The following is a 14,312-nucleotide window of genomic DNA, read 5'->3' on the forward strand; positions in this document are numbered from 1 at the left end:
TTTACACTCTTTCGAACAAATTTTCATTCATTTGTATTTAAAAATTTCATTCATTAACTCAATACAAATTCGTTTTTTTTGGGTTCCTCCATCATACCTTTACTTTGTTACAACTTCTATCACCTTCAAACTTTTTTATCGTACATTGGATTAAGAACTTCCCATAAAAAAAGATATAAAAATCATAAAAATCAAATTACATATATCTAATAACATAACATTAATCGGCATTTAGGAAAACGATTAAAATAGTTAAAAACAACAATTTTCCATTATTCTCTGTTTCAAAACTTCCATTTTTATTCGTTTCACATCTTTCAAACACATAGCTATATTACTTTTTGTAGCCAATGTTGATGGATGATTCATACCTAAAATACCCGTTTGTATTTTATCAACTTGATAATAAATTTCTAAAGCTTCATTATATTTTCCTACATCATTCAAACAGCTCGCTATATTATTTTTTGTATTTAAAGTTGATGGATGATTAAAACCTAAAATATCCGTTCGTATTTTATCAACTTGATAATAAATTTCTAAAGCTTCATTATATTTTCCCATTCCATACAAACAGTTTGCTATATTATTTTTTGTATCCAATGTTGATGGATGATTTATACCTAAAAAATCCGCTTTAAGTTTATCAACGTGATAATAAATTTCCAAAGCGTTATTATATTTTCCCATTCGACTCAAACAGCTTGCTAAATTATTTTTTGTAGCCAATGTTGATGGATGATTGATACCTAAAATATCCGTTTGTATCTTGTCAACTTGATAATAAATTTCTAAAGCTTCATTATACTTTCCAACATCACTCAAACAGCTTGCTAAATTACTTTTTGTAGCCATTGTTGATGGATGTTGGATACCTAAAATAACCGTTTGTATTTTATCGACTTGATAAAAAATTTCTAAAGCTTCATTATATTTTCCCATATCACTCAAACAGTTTGCGATATTATTTTTTGTATTCGATGTTGAAGGATGATTGATACCTAAAATATTCGTTTGTATTTTATCAGCTTGGTAAAAAATTTCTAAAGCTTCATTATATTTTCCCATTTCACTCAAACAATTTGCTAAATTATTTTTTGTATTCCATGTTGAAGGATGATTGATACCTAAAATATCCGTTTGTATTTTATCAACTTGATAATAAATTTCTAAAGCTTCATTAAATTTTCCCATTCCATACAAACAGTTTGCCATATTATTTTTTGTATCCAATGCTGATGAATAATTGATTCCTAAAATATCCGTTTGTATTTTATTAACTTGATAATAAGTTTCTAAAGCTTCATCATATTTTCCCATATCACCCAAACAGGCTGCTATATTATTTTTTGTATTCAATGTTGATGGATGATTGATACCTAAAATATCCGTTTTTATTTTATCAACTTGATAATAAATCTCTAAAGCTTCATTATATTTTCCCATTCGATACAAACAGTTTGCTGCATTATTTTTTGTAATCAATGTTGATGGATGATTGATACCTAAAATATCCGTTTGTATTTTATCAACTTTATAATAAATTTTTAAAGCTTTATTATATTTTCCCATCTCACTCAAACAGTTTGCTAAATTATTTTTTGCATTCCATGTTGAAGGATGATTGATGCCTAAAATATCCGTTTGTATTTTATCAACTTGATAACAAATTTCTAAAGCTTCGTTATATTTTCCCATATTCTGAAAGCAGATTGCTATGCTATGTTTTGTATTTAAAGTTATTTCGTTTTCAGCTCCATAAGATTTTGCGTTATACTTTTCAATGGCATCAAGTATTTTTATTGCTTCTTGAAAAAATCCTTTGTTTGATAAGAAACTTTGGATACTCCCATTCTGTTGATGGAACACTTCACACATTTTTGGTTTGTTAATACGAAACATATGGATCAAATGGTTGTAGAAGTGCTTTCCATCATCAGCGTGTTCCTCGACCTCTTCCAACTCTAATTTTAGAAAATGGGCGATGTTTACGTTGCATATTTCTGTTATTTGTTTGCGCTTTTGATAATATTTACACGCTAACTGAGTCATTTCGTGCATCGAGTACCTATCATTGTCATCGTCGAAGCGATCAAGCAACGAAAAACTTACTAGTAAACTTATTGCTCGAATTATCAAAGGCTCTTCGTTTATTTTCAGGTGTTTTGAAATACCGTGAATAAACTTTTTTGTAATGTGTTGACCGTCGCAATACGATAAGTGGTTTAAAATTTCCACTGATTTTTCATTCGATGTTTCTATTTTGTTTAATACTAAGCTAATTGATGTTATAGTAGACTTTGTTCCCTGTTCAGTTTGGATACCTTCCTCGAGCATTTCGAAAGAATATGATTGAAAGAGGTCTATATATTCCTTCAAAGAAACGCTGTTGTTGTTTATATAGAGAATGGCTTGGTTAATGGCGAGTGGATGATATTGAAGCACTTTGGTTATTTCTTTTAGTTTTTCGTCATCGTTTGTTAATATTTGTTTAATATTTCTTTTTGCGAAAAGAAACGCATCTTGAGGCGAGAAAGGGTTAATTTGAACTTGATTAACATCGGTAAACCACGATCTCCATTGCGATGTTACTAAAGTAAATGCATTTTTTTTGTTTGATACGTATTTTTCAAATATCTTCACACTCTCATCGTCGACGTTGTCGAAGATGTAAAGCGTTTTTTCTCCTTCAAAATAGTGATATATTTTTCCAGAAACTGCTTCAATATCGAACGGATCGCCTTGAGAATCTCTTACGCTTAATCCTAGTTGGTGGCAGAGATTAGTCATAGAATCTTGTATTTTATCAAATGCTGCGTCCATCCATACAATACTTTCAAAATAATGGTGGTATATTGCTGCATACTTTCTAGCGAGCTGAGTCTTTCCTATTCCAGACATTCCAGTTAAAACCGTGATTGATTTACCCGAATCGTTTTTTCGGCACACGTGTTTATGAATTTGATGAAGTTCATCGTCACGTGAAAAGAAGGCTTTTGTTGGTGGTAGGGTACCGAAAATGGAGTGTCGAGATGTTAACTCTAAAATACAAAAACTTTTCATTTTTATTTATACAGTGACATTTTTGAGGAATGATTAGAAATTTTCTTTTGAACAGCATTTCACTGTTACCTTTTTTTGTTTTTGATAGTTAAAACATAATAAATTAAATCCAAAACTCAAACAATGATTAAATCAACGATTTTTATTAAATAAATTGTTACAAACTACTGAATGCAATTTTAAATATATTATGATGAATTAATTTGTCTATTAGTTTTACTTTCAAGTTGTAAACGCTATTTAAAACAGTTTTTTTTAAGAAAAAGCATTTTACATATAATATATTTTGAAGTCTAAGTTGAGAACCTCGCAGTAAAACTATTTTTTTTTCGAAATCGAAATCAATTTTCTTTAAAAAGTATTTTGAGAAAGTTGAAAAAAAAAATTACTACGTTAGAAGTTTATGTAGTATACCCTTTGAGGGATGGTGTAAGGTTAAAAACATCCAATGCAGGAGGGATGCAAAAAAAATTGAGAGAGCGAGTTTTGGAGTCTCTCTAACATTCAGCTTTTATTTCATGTTCTTAAATAAAATTGTAAATTAAGTAATTAAATTAGTAATTAAAATTATTAGCTATTATTAGCTAATTTTTTGAACTTAATTCAAGTTTGAATTTAATCCGCAAAATTGCTAAATGCTGATAAAAAGGCCTGCAAGATTTGTGGCTAATTAGCTAAATAAATTAAAGAAAATTTGTTCTTTTCAAATATGCTCATGCTAGGTAAGAAAGTCTTTTAATGGTCTGTTGTGTTATAACTTTTTTTTGTATATTTTGTGTTTTTTTTTTTTTTTTATCTCTAATAAGTATTTAGGGGCAGCAGGAGAACTTCGGTATGCAACGGCGGCACAAAAAATATCAAGCTCAAAATACCTACTTCGTTCGCATTCACTGATCAAATCTTTACGCTTACAAAAAAGCAATCCTCTTTTCATATCTCGCCATTTTTTTGATGAATTATCCTTACGCCAATTGTTCAGTATTTGCAAAGTTTGTTCTCTCGTTGTTTCAAATTCTTCTTTTACATTAGTAAATGCTGAGTCATCAATTGAAAGACATCGAGCAAATTTTTTCCAATCATAAGTCAACAAATCAGCAAGGGTTGTAAACACTTCTTGTGGAAATTTTTCAACTAAAAGTAAAGGTTTTTTTTTGAAATCCGAAAGCCTGTTTCAAATGGTAAGTATTAAAAATAAGTTATTACCTTTTAAATCATCTAACTCGTTCTCAAAGACAACTTCGTCTTTTAAAACCGTTCTACGAAAAAGAAGTCCGTTAATTGCGATGATAAATTTCAGTAAAACGCTCTTAAATTCAGCTAACTTTTTCACTGTTAATAAATGAGTACAAAGAAATAGGTGATGCGTCAAAATACTATAGAGCAGTTTTAGAAGTGAAATAAACCGTTTGATATCAGATATTTCAGGAATCCCCTTCGTCAATGAAACAAAACTGCCATCCCAGTAAACTTCCTTTTGATGGAATACATTTTATTGAGTGTTAAAGTGGCTTGACTTACGGGGGCTCTGCACCTTTAGAACAAAAAAGATCCCAATGATCCATCTTTTCTAAACCAACTGTTTTAAAAGAAACTTGAGCAATTCTGAAAAATGCAGCATTATCTGCGCGATTGAGATCTACATAAACTAGAACTTTTTGCATTGTTTTGAAATAATTATTAATAAACCAAGAAGTTAAAGAACGGTTTTGTAGTCCAACAAGAAGCTTTTAACTGAAAGACGAATTTTTAATTGAAAGAATTGAAAGTCATATATAAATGTTTTCTTTTCTTTTTTTAACTATATTTATGACAGTTTATAATATGAGAGGTTTTTCAAAAAGAACTCAGAATCTGATTTCTGATATTAAGTTTCTGGTATTAAACTTTTCAAATTAAAGATTTGTTATTCAGTTACGAACTTTGTTATTATTTATGTACTCTCACTTCATCCTGCCTTAGTTATTCACTTCTATAAAATCATATTTTCCTCCTTTTTCCCCGGCTTTTCTAACTATGAAACTAAAATTGTTGAAAAATCAGGTAACCAAATAACAAGAGTTTAACAAAAGTAGATGACGTACCGGTTCATTTCGCCCTCTAGTATCTCCATTTTCCTTATTACAAAAATTTTTTGCGCGATTAACCAAACTGTGATCGGTGAGTTTTTGTTTCAGTTGTTGGAAGTTTCACTTAAACACGTTTCAAGTAAATTAACTTTCTTGTATTGAGGTGAAACTCTGTTGTTGATTTTTTTTAAAATTGATGTCAGATTATTTTATTTTATATAAAAATGGCCGCCGATGAGTAAGTGTCTTAGTCAAATAATAGGGCTTAACAAAATAATAGGATGGAATTATATTGTTAAAGCGAAAAAAGAAAAAAAACGAGGTATCCTGAAAGAGACTATTTGCCACTGCGTACTAGGCGTCACTCTGATAATAAAAAGTGCGGAATATTTAGAGAACTGTTTAACATTTTGAAGTAATTTTTTCACCAAACTTTAGTTAAGAGATGTAGTTCGTTAATACGGTCTTTTTCAGAACCGTTTCATTCCGAATTTTTAGGCGGTTTATCCGGACTAAACCGATTTTTGATTAAAAAGATAAAAAACAGACCGTTTTTCATATTTAAAAATCTAATTCTAATATACCAGTTTATCTTTTTTAGAGGTTTCAGGCATTTTTTGTCTCCTACTTTTTCCGTTATTATTTAACATCATTCCGTTATTATTTAATATCATTCCGTTATTATTTAACATCAAATTCCGTTATTATTTAACATTCCGTTATTATTTAACATCAAAATATAAGCATTTTGTTATAAAAACAAAAACACCAGGAGTTCCATTCCTTTCAATTGTAGAATGAAGGTTCTGATGTCAAAATAGGTTTTTAACAAAATGTGGCTATGAAGATAATTAATAAATAATGTATTATCAAACTCTTATTATTATTACGACACATTCAAGTAAAAAATTAAATTCACTGTAATTAATAGATAAAATTGAAATATAATTAAAATTTTCGTTCGAAATATGTCTCAGCAACCGTCATGTGGAGCAACATTTCATATTTACAACAAGCCCTCAAGAATTTCACAACGCATTACTAATAGAAATGGCAATCGAACCCTTTTTTAAAAATAAGGATTCGGTTCGGTTATATCTAACGTCCGAGTTCGATTAAGTTTGGTCTTAAGCAAAGCTCGGATTCGGTTCGGTAACAAGTGAAGTTTGGGTGCGGTTCAGTATCAATACAACTGTTTTTTTATTATTTACAAAGCTTTACATCGACCATGATAAAACACAAATAAATCAAAGTAATATTAAGTAGTTAAGCATCGAAAATTATTTGAAATAACTTACAATTCATTTATACTGCAACTTCAAATGTTCAAAAAACAATTCAGTTGCTTATAGCTAATAGCTGCAGTTAAAGTACACAAAACATTAAAACAGTAACTTTCTGAACACAGATAATGGTAGCTTTAGTAGCCTACTGTCAGTCTAGTATTCAGGGCTGCATGCTGCATTTGAGAAATATTAGCATTTCTAATGTTTCTGGGTTTAGGCGAGCCCTGCGCTCACTCATCGTCACCCCACACACTGAAAACTCTCTTTCACTGGCAGTACTTGTACCAGGAATAGTCAACAACTTTCTACCAATCAATGCCATATTGGAAGCTTATGTTCACGCGGATTTTCTTTCCAGAATTGCATTGCACCACATGCTGTCACGGGCAGTGGCAAGTATTTGTCAAACTCATGTCTTATGTCATTACTGTCGTCCTTAGACAATCTAATGGCAGCTGTTTTAAAGTCTGCTAGCAAATCATACGACTCAGGGTCAGCTTTATTCTTCTTTGAAGGAGGCAGCTGATCTGAATGACTGCATTCACTAAAGCTGTCTATATCTGCATTACCTGAGTCCTTGCGTATCACCTGATTTGGTGAAGAAATAATTTTGTCTACCATACTACGCATTTCTGAATAAACAAAGTTGCGATCTTCTGTATTGACGAAAGACAAGTATTTGTGAGAAGGAACAGTGTGTGTTGATAGCTTGTGCAAAGGATGAATAATATATTTTTCATTCAAACTGGACAGAAAAGTTGCCTTCAAATCACGCATACTGTCACTGTCTGAGCCATTGATCTTACAGACTGACCGAAGACAAAATAGCATTGGCCATACATCAATGGACGTTGGCACATAGTCATGTGACAATTGCACAGTAGCCGTGTGAAAAGGATGCAAAAATTCTATAACGTCATACAACAATTTTTTTTTAACGTTGTTTAGTTGCTCAAGCCTTTCAAACTGCTTTGAGTCAGCAAGAATGGACTTGATAAGATCTAACAGGCATAACAATGATTGCAAAAGAAAAAATTGACTGTTCCAATGAGTCGAAACATCCTGTTTCAGAGTGTGACTTAGTTCCTGGTTTTTCCCACTATGTTTGAAGCAGCCCACCATTTCCTTTGAAGTCTTGATCATTTTATGAACTAAATTAGCACCAGGGGATTTCAAAGCCTTTTCAACAACTATATTCAGATTATGACCTGCACAGCCAAGTCTGACGTTGTTGCGATAAGCCGACTTCATATCACTCCCTTTGTCAGTCACAAATACCGAGTTGTTACTTCTTATAGTCTGAGGGAAAAGTTTTTTAAGAATTTCAGTTGTCATTACTTTTACGTCAATGTCAGTTTCAGACTCACTAAACTCAAATAATCCATCACGTTTACTTATAAGGCAATGACTTCTGTTAAGGTAATGTGATGTAAAGGAGTATTTTAGAATGTCAATGGTCCAGTGATCAGCTGTTATTGCGATATGAGTAACCCTAGCAAGTTCGTCTTTCAGCCTTCGAGCACATTCGTTGTAAAACATTTGTATCTTAGACAGCGTTGTTTGATCACATATAATATCCTCAAGTTGCACTAATCCATACCTCGATCCAATATCAATAATTGGTTGAGGAAAGTGATGGTACCCATCATCCTGAACACACGAGAATAGCTGAATATCTTCAGCAATCATGTACAGGGTAGCATGTTGAGCATTTTTACGTATGTGTTTAGGAGCCTGTAAAGCATAAAGCAATAAACAATAGACATTTAATAAATAGCAATACATAATGGCCTTTTTTTTGTACCACAAAAAACATTGTATTTCTAAAATATTACTTACAATTTGTAATAAATATATTTTGCTATCAATGTTAGCAAGTAAGAAGTGAAATGTTGTGAAAAATTGTGTGCTATATGCAATGCCTGAGAAATGCAGGTGAATATTGATTAGTTTACATATTTATAAAACTAAATAATGATATATGCAGTAAGTCTAGCAACAAACCTAATCCCCACTTCAACGCATCGGAGGCGTGTCCAGCATTCACTCTTTGTCCATGATGCAGGTACTAAGTGAGCCGCTCCGTCTGTAATCAATTTCTCCTACACTTTTTTAGTCCATTTACGAGTAATTCCTGTTACTCATTATTTCTAAAATATTATGTAATTATCGTAATCAATAATTACTAAGATATGAATAAAAACTCAGAACATTAACAGCCCCTTAATATTACAAATGTTTAAAAAACAACATTTCGATTTTGGTTAGTAATGTTATGAATTGTAGACTTATCGCGAGGTTAGAATTATTTTGTTCGATTTCCCATTTTAAATGTTAGGAGAAAGTTTTTGATTTTTTTCTAAAAGTAAAAATTTACTTGAAACTTTTTGCTTAGTTTTTAATAAAATAATAACTTATGATTTAAGTGATTTCTATACAAACTTTTTAGAAAATTTGTATAGAAATTATTTAAAGCATAAGTTATTATTTTATTAAGTTCTCTAAACAAATTATTTAGAAAAAAAATTTGAAAATGAAATATATTTTAAAAGTAATTATTACTTACTAAAATTACTTACTAAAATTACTAACATTCCCAGACACCCTACGACACTGGGCCAGAATTCTGGTGAATCATCGCAAGCCGTGACGACTGATTAGTAACGGGCCTGAATTGGCCCGAGTCCGGGATGCTTCTGGCGAGTAGTCGTACTCCATTGCGATGGCATTTGTTATTGGGCCAACCCTGGCCAGATTGTGGCGGCTACAGAGTTGTGGCCGAATGTCGTTTTGCCATAACCGCCATTATTTTGAATATTTTCTGCGTCATCCATTATGATTTTATAGACGCGAAGCTAAATGTTTACAAGATATATTTCGCAAATTTCTTGCTTTTGCTGTTGTTTTTTTATTATGTTATTATTACAAAACGTATTGTAATAATAATAGCAAACGAACGTTTGCTATTAAAAAATGGTGCTTTTTTGTGAAAACGTATAGTTATGTTGTAATTAGAATTGCAATTGCTACATCCTAACTCTTGCAGTAGTAAATGCTACTGTAAAAAGTTTAGATGTCGTATGATGTAAATAAAGTAAATTTCACTTGTGTTAGCACATATCGTTACAGTAATTTTATATAAAGTTTAGCTATGTTTTTATGTTTAAACAGTTTGAATAACATTCATGCAAGATTGATTTAACAATAAAACAGAAATGGTCAAAGAAAAGGCTATTTAAAGGTTAGAAGATTAAGTTTTAATCACAATATCTGTAAGATAATCAAGTTTCTAAATAAAAAAACTTTTTCATATCATATATATATATATATATATATATATATATATATATATATATATATATATATATATATATATATATATATATATATATATATATATATAAAGATGATAACAAAATAATAACATAAAAATAGCAAAGAAAAGATAATAGCAATATATATATTGTTACTATTGTAATATTCCGAGGATAATATTAGGAAAATAACAGAATATAACTCAAAGTTTGAAATATGTTGACCGCCATATTTAATTTTCAATCATGCTCTCAATAATACAAGTCATGTGTGTATTCCGCCGAACACGGATATTACATCTTCCTTCTGCCATTTTTTTTTTTTTTTTTTTTTAAGATCTGTGTATATACCTATAGTTAATAAATTCTTTATAATATACACAGTTAAATGAAGTCCTTCAAGTAGGCAGGTCTGTTTTTAGTCCTTGACGATCTTCGCACGTTAGGCTGCGGTTCAGTCGGTAGAGTTTCTGGAATACTTGTAGCTTTTTCTATTTCATTATTTGCTGTTTCCTCATTTGATGTAGGAGGTGTGATAACTGCTGGTAAATCGTATGGTAAATCAAGTTGCTCATGCTGATATGCTAGTGGTTGCTCATTGGTTTTAATCAGATTTTTACGATTGCGTCGATATACTCTTCCGTACTTATCTACCATGTTGTATGATCTGGGTAGTGTTAGTTTTTCTTTAACTGTCACTTTCTTCCATGTTCCATCTTTTCTCATACGGGGGGTGTCGTTTGCTACGAGATTTGGGAGTTCAGATGCGTTCCGATCATAGTATTGTTTTTGACGATTTCTGGACTTGATGATTTGGCTATAAGCATTTAGTGGAACTGCTGGTATAAGTAAGTCATGGTGGACAGCTAGGGTTGTTCGCGTTCTTCTGTTCATGAGAAGTTGGGATGGAGAGTATTCCATACCTGTAAGAGGCGTGTTGAGGTATTCTAGGAGACCAAGTTTAGGGTTATCGCATTTTTTTAGTATTTTCTTCATAATTTTCACGCCCATTTCGCTGAGACCATTTGATTGGGGGTAGTTAGGACTTGATGGAGTGAAGTTGAACCCATATTCTTTTGAGAAGTTAAGGAACTCTGCACTGTTGTAGGGGTTGTTGTCGGCAATGAGATTTGAGGGTATTCCGTGACGAGTAAAAATGATTTTCATGAACTTGATAACAGAGAATGCCGTTTTGTCTGGAATGACACTGTTTTCTATAAATTTAGAAAAATAGTCGATAACAATCACATAGATTTTTCCATGCAGCTCATATATATCTGATCCTACTTTACTCCACGGTAGGTCAGGAATGTCGTGTTGAATGATTTTTTCCTTTTTGTTGTTATTACGGTACGTAAGGCATTTTTGGCAGTTGAGTATTAGTTTATCAATGTCGCTTGTAAGTCCTGGCCAGTAAACAACGTTTCGAGCTCTAACTTTCGTCTTCTCGGTGCCAAGGTGTGATAAGTGAAGCTGTCTTAATATGAGGGGTCTCATAGCAGTTGGTATGACTATTTTATTTTCTTTTAAAATTATTCCCTCTGCTAGGTGTAGGTTATTTCTGATGGTCCAATATTTCTTTTCTTCACCGCAAAGCAATTGTCGGTGTAGGGGCCAACCATGAGTTATATAGTTTGTTATTTGAGAGAGCGCAGGGTCAAGTTTAGTGTTGTGTTGCAATTGCTTTAGTCTATCTGTTGATATTGGCAAATTTTGAACTAAAGTGTGAATCATAATGTTGCAGTCCTCATTTAGGCTATCATCCTCATCAAAAGTGTTGAGGTGGGCACGTGATAGAGAGTCAGCAATGTGTAGATCTTTTCCTGGAACATATTTTACTGTAGCTTGATATTTTTGAAGTCTTATCAGAAGTCTTTGTATACGAGGTGGTGCTTCTGACAGAGGCTTGTGCAGGATATATTCAAGAGGTTTGTGATCACTTTCTATGGAGACCTGTCGCCCATAGGTATATTGGTTGAAACGTTCACAAGCAAAAACTATTGCTAAAAGTTCTTTCTCTATCTGGGCATATCTCTGTTCTGCTATGGTTAAACTACGTGAAGTATAGCTGATCGGGTGACCTTCTTGCATAATACAGGCTCCTAATCCATGTGAAGATGCGTCTACCTGAATCTGGACATCTTTTGAAGTGTCGAAGAATGAGAGTACAGGAGAAGATGAAAGTACTTGTTTAATTTTTTCCATAGCACTGTTATGTTCATGGTTCCATGACCAAAGTATGTCTTTTTTAAGCAGCTGGCGGAGGGGAGCTGTTATCTCTGACATATTTGGGATGAATTGTCGCAGATAGTTGACCATTCCTAAAAGCCGTTGCAAATCTGCTTGACATGTAGGCAATGGGTATGCAGATATGGCTTTAGTTTTTTCAGGATCAATTCTTATGCCTTCATGGCTAATTATGTTGCCAAGATACTTGACCTCAGATACTCGAAATTGTATTTTTTTTAGGTTGAATCTGATGTTTCTCTCACGAGCTCGTTGTAGGATTTGTTGAAAAATGATATCATGCTCGGCATTTGTTTTAGCTGCAATAATCAAGTCATCATGGATAGCCAAAACATTGGGGATATCGCCAAAATTAAGTTCAATCATCTCCTGTGCAGCATCCGATGCGCATGATATGCCGAATGGCATGCGGTTGAATTTGTATCGACCACAAGGAGTGTTAAATGTACATAGCTCTGAAGAAGGTTCATCTAGTTTTATATGCCAATAGCAATCAGCCATGTCTATAACAGTGAAAACTTTGTTCCCGCAAAGTTTGCTAGAGATTTCTTCTGTAGATGGAGTGGTTTTGTATTGTCTTAAAACAGACTTGTTTAGTTCTTTCGGATCAATACATTATCTTAAGGACCCATCTTTTTTTTCTATGATGACCAATTAGTGTACCCAAGGTGTTGGTTTAGAAATTTTTGAGATAACATTGGCTTTTACGAAACGGTCAAGTGTGCTTTTAAGTTTTGGTAGGATAGTAATTGGTACTTTCCTTGGTGAATGAACGACTGGGATTGCATTTTTAGCAACTGTAATATGATAGTTTCCTTTAACTAAACCAAGGCCGGTAAAAACATCACCATAATGTTTTAAAATGTTAGCTTTATCAATTTCAACATCATTATTGTTTAGTATTTCAAGAGATTTGCAGGAACTTCGACCAAGAAGGGGTTTTGCATCAGACAGAGATACAACAAAAAATTGGCACACTTGTAAAATGTTATTATTTTTAACAGTTAGATTGCAAGTTCCTAGTACAGGAATATTGTTTCCTCCATATGATTTTAGTATAGTTATTGTTTTTTTGAGAGGAGGTCTTCCAGGAATAGAGTTGTAGATATTGTATGGAATGACATTACATTGGGCTCCAGTGTCTAGCTTAAATGTTATATTTTTGTTGTTGACTGTAAAATTTGCTGTTAAATCGTCAGCACATTCCATCGATGCTGCAACATGATGAATATATAACTCTGCAACATTGAGGTTGGTTTCCTTTTGATCAACTTGGTCTACACGATTAGTATTAAAGCGGTTAGTTTTGGATCTGCATACTTTAGCAGAATGGTTTAGTTTTCCACATATTGTGCACTGTAGGCCATATGCTGGGCAAAACGAGGTAGTATGTTTCGATCCACAGTAATAGCAAGGTTTTTGTAAGGGTCTATCAATCTTTAGGGAGTTAAAATTAGTTCTGTTTCCATGTTTGTTTATAGAATCTGCCTGGATTGTATTTTCGAGGGCTTTTAATTGTATTTTTGATGTTTCATATGCTCTCATAAAATTGATTGTTTTTTCTAGAGTGAGCTCAGTGTCTCGAAGTAGTCGTTCTCTGGCAGCTTTAGAGTCGATACCACAGACTACTCTGTCTCGTATAAGGCTTTCTTGGAGGGTTCCAAACTCGCATGTCTTAGCTTTATTTTGTAAATCAATCAAGAAGTCAGTAAATAGTCTGTTGTCTTGCATACATGTATTGAATAAATAACGTTCATAAGTTATGTTTTTTTTTTGGGTTGAAATAACATTCAAACTTTTGAACTAAAGGTGCTAATTTATCGTTTTTTCGCTTGTGAAGATGAATGTATCATATACTCTTAAGGCGTCTTCGCCAATCATATGAAGGAAGATGGCACATTGAATATCTTCATTTTTGTCATTGACTCCTGAAGCTATTTTATAAAGATTCCATCTCTGCTTCCATTTTCGCCAGTTTTCTGAAACATTGCCATTTAAATTCAATGCCTCTAATGGTCTAAGTTGTTCCATTTTATTTTAAACACAGGTTTACTTCTGGTACCATGTAATATTCCGAGGATAATATTAGGAAAATAACAGAATATAACTCAAAGTTTGAAATATGTTGACCGCCATATTTAATTTTCAATCATGCTCTCAATAATACAAGTCATGTGTGTATTCCGCCGAACACGAATATTACAACTATCTTTATTTTTGTTGTTGTTTTTGCTGTTATTAATTATCTTTGTTTTTATTATTATATGCTCCTTTATTATAACTTGTCATTAAAATAATCTTATCTAATTTAAGTTAGTTTTAAACTCATTTTAAGT

At 32.3% G+C, this 14,312-nt stretch overlaps 1 protein-coding gene across 3 annotated transcripts; it reads right to left on the bottom strand.

Annotated features, from left to right (window-relative positions):
• LOC149877899 (uncharacterized) lies at positions 1–5,326 on the bottom strand. 3 transcript variants are annotated; one of them, XM_090073666.1, is made up of 4 exons: positions 5,145–5,326; positions 4,267–4,319; positions 3,940–4,194; positions 1–3,041 (listed from the first exon to the last, which is right to left on the bottom strand). In XM_090073666.1, the coding sequence occupies exons 1-4, from the start codon at positions 5,171–5,173 to the stop codon at positions 253–255; spliced, it is 3,126 nt and encodes a 1,041-aa protein (XP_089929792.1). In that variant the 5' UTR covers positions 5,174–5,326; the 3' UTR covers positions 1–252. The 3 variants fall into 3 exon arrangements, with proteins under 3 accessions (XP_089929792.1, XP_089929794.1, XP_089929793.1); XM_090073668.1 differs by lacking the exons at positions 3,940–4,194; positions 4,267–4,319; XM_090073667.1 differs by lacking the exons at positions 4,267–4,319; positions 5,145–5,326 and having other exon boundaries at positions 3,936–4,057.
• Positions 5,327–14,312: the final 8,986 nt, after the last annotated feature.

This window comes from Hydra viridissima, unplaced genomic scaffold (assembly GCF_058129835.1).
Source record: "Hydra viridissima isolate aposymbiotic clone 2 unplaced genomic scaffold, HvirCarnegie_v1 scaffold_16, whole genome shotgun sequence".
Lineage (NCBI taxonomy): Eukaryota > Metazoa > Cnidaria > Hydrozoa > Anthoathecata > Hydridae > Hydra > Hydra viridissima.

Excerpts from the sequence above, each read along its gene's own strand:
- LOC149877899 (XM_090073666.1), bottom strand. The coding sequence starts at position 5,173 with ATGGAGATACTAGAGGGCGAAATGAACCG. Across the intron at positions 4,320-5,144 it reads CTAGAGGGCGAAATGAACCG|AACGGTTTTAAAAGACGAAG; the intron begins GTACGTCATCTA and ends TCTTTTTCGTAG. Across the intron at positions 4,195-4,266 it reads CGAGTTAGATGATTTAAAAG|TTGAAAAATTTCCACAAGAA; the intron begins GTAATAACTTAT and ends CTTTACTTTTAG.